General features: G+C 38.3%; 1 protein-coding gene across 1 annotated transcript in view; it reads right to left on the reverse strand.

The window, feature by feature from the left end:
* Positions 1-1,683, reverse strand: part of itfg2 (integrin alpha FG-GAP repeat containing 2) — a 13,452-nt gene extending 11,769 nt beyond the window's left edge. Inside the window, exons 1-5 of the mRNA XM_014025836.1 lie at positions 1,450-1,683; positions 992-1,087; positions 879-920; positions 622-793; positions 119-258 (exon numbers count right to left, since the gene is read on the reverse strand). Of these exons, the coding sequence (XP_013881290.1) occupies positions 119-258; positions 622-793; positions 879-920; positions 992-1,087; positions 1,450-1,545 (546 nt within the window). The 5' untranslated portion in view covers positions 1,546-1,683. The remainder of the gene's footprint in view (positions 1-118; positions 259-621; positions 794-878; positions 921-991; positions 1,088-1,449) is intronic.
* Positions 1,684-5,739: the final 4,056 nt, after the last annotated feature.

A 5,739-nucleotide genomic window follows, 5' to 3' on the forward strand; every position in this document is an offset into this window, starting at 1 on the left:
CTTATCTATTTACATGTGGTCTACTTTCCCCTACAGCACAGGTGACCAAGTCTAGCTGCTTTGTTTAGTATTTAAATTTAATTACAGAGACATCTGTATTATAAAAAACTCAGCACACCTGTCCCTCCAGAAGCCACTTCTTGAGTAGGACCAGCTGTCCAGATCCCCCATCTGAACCGTCAGCTGCTTCTTCCCAACGGAAAGCTCGGACCACCCGGTCTGTGTAGCCCACCACCAGCTCGCAGCGCCCATCTCCATCTGTTCACACACACATATCGAATTCAGCAGTGTTCATAACACCTGATTAAAGAGAAAGAAACACAGTTGATGAAATATTGCACAAGCTTTTTTTGTTTACTTCAAAGTGTGCTGCAGATGAGCACCATGGACTATAATATTAAATTCTAGCTCAGTATCTGTGGAAGTTAATGTCCCTTTGTGTTTGCTATGATTGATTAGCTGTGGCGGCCATCTTGAATTAATTTTTTTTACGGACTCCAAATGTTATTCAGTTGTGCTTGTTCATTCAATGATTAATCTCAGAGAGTTTTACTGAAATCTCTCCAGAGGTTCATGAGATATTTTGCTAACAGACACAATCACAGCCTGTCAGAACTGTACCAATGTCACTTATGAGGATGACTTTGGTGTTGGCAGGAATGTGTTGGGTGAAGAAGGGCCTCTGGTCGTCAGGAAACAGGAGCTCGTGTTGGCTGGAAGAATCAGACTTGTTGGCAGCTGTCAGGTCGAAGAGGTGAAACCAGCCCTCTGCGCCCACAGCGACGACCAGGTTCTGACACAAACACAGGAACAACTGGATCAGATCACTTTTATTCAAMAGTTATGACAGATTCAGCTGCTTGTGTTTTTATTTTTACCTTTCCTTTGTTGCAGACATCTCCAACTGCGACACACGTCAGCTGTAAAACCAGGACACGTTACATAATCCCATTTATTCTTAATTTATTAAGAGTTCTGGTTCTGTACTGACCATTCCCACACAGGTTCTTGTGATCCAGGGTTTGGAATCGTCGTTCTTGTAAATGAGCAGCTTTCCATTCGTATCTCCAACAATCAGCTCGTTCAGCTGCAGAGGATGGAAACAGACAGGGCTTTAATTTAGCTGCATTAGCTAAAACTGAACAAACAGCTGATAAAATATAAATATACTCTGTGTAAATCCTATAAACTGTCATTAGATTTTTCTATTGTGTCCCTCTGATAAAAATAAAATCTCCTAATCCTGGTCCTCGAGGGCCACCGTCCTGAATGTATGACACACCTGTTCTGAATGAATAAGTCATTAAAAAAATATCAGAACTTGAACAAGTCTCTTTACTTTAATATGGTCTTTAACAGACGAATTCATCTTAATTTATCTAAGATTTTAAAGCATATTTAGCTGTGATGTTATCAACCCAAACCTGAAAAATGCAAACAAATGATTACCGAGTCGTTGTCAGCGTCTCCCAAACAGATAGCGTGAGGAAACATGGTTCCGGAGAAGTCCAAACTGATCCGGTGGACAAAGTTTAAAGAACGCATTGCTGCTATTTTCTGCTTTAACTCATTTACACGGTCTAAACATGCATGAAACTCGATTTAATGTCAGAAAAGACCAACAGAAGCCGCTAAAGCATCTACTACGGTGCTACTTCCTTAAAAACAAAACCACGTGACCACAAACCTACGGAAGCTTAATAGAACCAAAAAGGCTTCTCCGCAAATCAAAAAAGTACTTTTTAAAACAAGTGTTTTTACATTWAAAAAGTTTTTGAAAGCAATTACACAACATTGTGTCAATAAATAAAATTTCTTTTTAATTTCTTTTTTGATTGCCTAGTTTAAAACTATGACTTTTTTAAATGCTCAAAAACGATTTTTCGGAAAACACATGAAAAGATCAAAAAATAATTTTACCTGCTAACCTTTTATAGCTTCTATCCTTATTTGGATTCAAGACAAGACAAACGTTTAATTGCATTTTTTACATAGACTTGAATAACCCTGTAGTCATTACTAATAAACAATAACAGGGTTGTTATTTTTAACATTGTTCYATGACTTTTACGTTAAATACTGGCCCCTAGTGGCCACACTACGCATGTGCACTGTGTTGTCTTTCCTTCCCATCTATTGGATTTTTTTTTATTTAATCCTGAAGAAAACGGAATATTTTGATTTATGCAACCATCCCTGATTCTGATCTGATTAAATCATAATCATCAAATAATAAAACAGTTGTGTTTAAAACAAACAGATTATGAAAGTCAACACTCTGACATGTTGAAAACAATAAGGTGTTCATTTATTTGACAAAGATAAAAAAAATTGTTTGTTTTCAAACACATCTAATAGTGTAACTCTCATGCCAGAAATATACAAATGTAATTAAAATACAAGTGAAATCTAGTAARGTCAAAATGTTTACAATATTTGTTTTATATAAAAAATATTAATAAAAAATGTTAATGGCAGCTGTATAGTATTTAATCTTAGTGTTGGCCTCACAGTTTACCACTAGAGAGCGGTATTTTACAACAACGTTCAGAGTTTCAGAGTTTCTTCGACAAGCAAGACATCAACAACTGTTATAAACGTAGTTGTGTACTCTTACTTTTTAAAATAAAAAATGTCAATAAAAATTACTTTAGTTAGGGGTAACTGTCCTTGAAAAACACATTTTGAAATATTTTAAAAACATGTTTTTAAAAAATAAATGAGAGTGTTCTATTTCACTCAAAAAGAAACGTCAGATTTTTATTGAGAAACAAACTAGTAAAATAATCTTTGTATCACACAGTTTAGACGCTTCTAACATCCCCCCCCCCCCCCCCATKTTTTTATTCAAAGAAAGGAGTAAAACTACAGTAGTTAAAACTGAGCTTCGGACACTCAGATGTCAGAACAATTATTACAGTTGTACATGAGACACACGAGGCACAACCAGTTTCATTTGACTTTATTTCATTTTCTATTTTTTAGAGTTTATTTTGTTAAACTAATGATTTTTCTTCAATAGATTCCAGGGGTCAGATTTATAAAGCTTGCGTGCGCACAAAATGAGCCCAGAAACTTGCGTACGCCACTTTTCACGCCAAGGTTGTGATTTATAAAATCCAAACTTGATGTGAAAAAGTGCGGTGCCTCACGCCAGCTCTGACCCATGTGTACGCTCATTTTGGAGACGGGAAACTGCGACACAGATGGTGAAGTGAGGAATTAGAGCCACACAGTGTAATGATCACTGTCAGATATTTAATTTACCTTCATCAGACTTAGATTTTAGAAAGACTTTAGCTTTCTTAACAGTATAATTTATGCTTCTGCTGCTGAGCCATGAGGATCTTTGAAATAAAAAACTTAAATCTTAAATAAAAGTTCACACATCTCCATCTCCTTCCTCCTCACGACCCTGACCACAGACCCTTCCCCGACAAGAGACAGTTCGACAGCATGACAGCAAAAACCTTGGGTAGTCACGCTTTGGGTACGCGTGCCATCGCCAGCGTGGATGTGTTATAATAGATTCACTTTTTAATGTCCGTGGTCTATTCCTGGGATGACTTAACTTTATCTGACTTATTTAATTTTATTTATTGTTTTATCGTCCTGCAGGCTCTGAGAGAAAATTAATTTGCAGCTGAGTTTTTGGATAAAAATCATTAGATTACTCTAAACGTCTGTAAACCTGCAAAATGAGGGAAAAGTGTCAATTACAGMTAATCTGTTCACGTGAGCAGCTGTCAGCACCTGTCATCCTCCAGAAGCACGACRGAGCGTGTCTCAGCCAATCACTTTTGTTGACAYTGATCAGCTGACTGATTTAAATGCATTTTAACATTCATGAGGTACTTTACATTGACTGTTTATGGYTGAGTGTGGGCGTGTAGAGGGTAGAACCTGAGGCGGGACCTCGTGCGCAAACTCTGAGGTGCGGCTGTGATCTAAAAATGAAAGGTGCGCAGAAACGTGCGCACAGTTTTATAAATCTGATTTTTTTTTTGCGTACGCCATTTTCACCTTTTGGTCGTACGTTCACTTTTAGTATGGTTTCCATGCAATCTTTTCTGACCCCAGGTCATGTTGTCTATCAACTCAAAATCAGTGTGAAATTGTTCTAATATTATAGACAGATGAGACACATCCATTTTTTAAATTAAATTTTAAACCTTTTTTTAAAATTTCATCTATTTATTTAGTCAACATTTATGATTCTTCTTCAATGGCTTCAGGTTATGGGATCTATCGATTACCTACAGTTACTCCTTGTGTCCTGTGCTTCAGATTTATACATTGACAACTGTGTTTTGGTCTCACCCTGTCTGTAATTTGAGGGGCTTTGTAGGCAGCACACATTTCACACGTGAACATCAAATACTGTAATCAAAACAGGACAAACGGAATAAAAATGAGTSTGCCTCATATGTCCATAATAATTGAACAATTTCACACTGATTTATAGTCAATAGACAACACACTGTAAAAAATGAAATGTTGGATTGACTTAACCATGTTATGTGACCTGGTTCCACTTAACTGAGTTGAGTAAATTCAAAGCAATATACCAGTTTTTAAACCAAAGAACATGAGTATGTTGCTTTGAAATTACTAAACTCAGTTAAGTGGAACCAGGTCACATAACATGGTTAAGTAAATCCAACATTTCATTTTTAGAGTGCATGACCTGGAAGCTATTGAAGAAAAATCATCGATTTGACATAAATATTTGTAAAAAAAAAATAAATAAAATAAAGTCAAATAAAAATGGTTGTGCCTCATGTACAGTTTGGCATGTTTTGTTTGTCTGGGTCACATGACCTGAATGCCAGTGATTTTTGTTACTCAACCTTTTTTTTTTTGGTCAGTAATTTATGGATGGTCCCTAAGAGAACCACATGTGTGGAGGAGCGAGCAACTGAACGGCAGCAGGCCGACATCAGACTGCTTTCACCGGAGACGAGGGGAAGTTCCCGGAGCAACAATATCCAGTATTCTTTTTTTTTTGTCACTTCAGTAGAAAACGAAACTAAATATTATTAGTTTATTTCTTCATCATCAGTGACTTTTTTTAAAATAAGAATATCCAGTATTGAACTTAAAACTAACTTCACCGCGGTCTCTGGAAGCCCCCCATGAGTAGGGGGCATGGATAGGTTTCAGAAAGCCTGGAGATGGGAGGAGGTGGTGGTGTGTGAGTGCGTGGGGGTGTGAGTGTGTGTGTGTGTGTGTGGGGGGGGGACGCTGAATAGAACCGACGCCTCCTCTTTAAACTCTGGGGGCCAAAGGGAGGGGGGAGATGAGGCTGAACAAGGGGAAAGAAAAGAAAGTGTGGGTGGGTGTGCGTTCTGGTGGCGGTGCACGGACGCACGCGCACAAAAATACAGAGGCATGAATGAGGGCACACATGCTTATGAAGTGTGTGTGTGTGTGTGAGAGAGAGAGAGAGAGAGCGTGCGCAAAAACGAGCTGCAGAACACCATATACTGTTTTTTTTTTGGTATTACACGCGCGTAAAGACGCACAGCGGAGAGAGTTTGCTCCTGTTTTTTTTTTTTTGTTTCCTATGAAAGACGTCTTTCATCATCCGCCGCGTCTCAAAGCGACAATAATCCGCACAACACACCGCGTCCGCGCCACTGTAAGCACACCAAGTGTTGCAAATCATCCACAAAGAACACACACACACACACACACACACACACACACACACACACACACACACACACACACACACAC

Source organism: Austrofundulus limnaeus, unplaced genomic scaffold (assembly GCF_001266775.1).
Source record: "Austrofundulus limnaeus strain Quisiro unplaced genomic scaffold, Austrofundulus_limnaeus-1.0 Scaffold504, whole genome shotgun sequence".
NCBI lineage: Eukaryota > Metazoa > Chordata > Actinopteri > Cyprinodontiformes > Rivulidae > Austrofundulus > Austrofundulus limnaeus.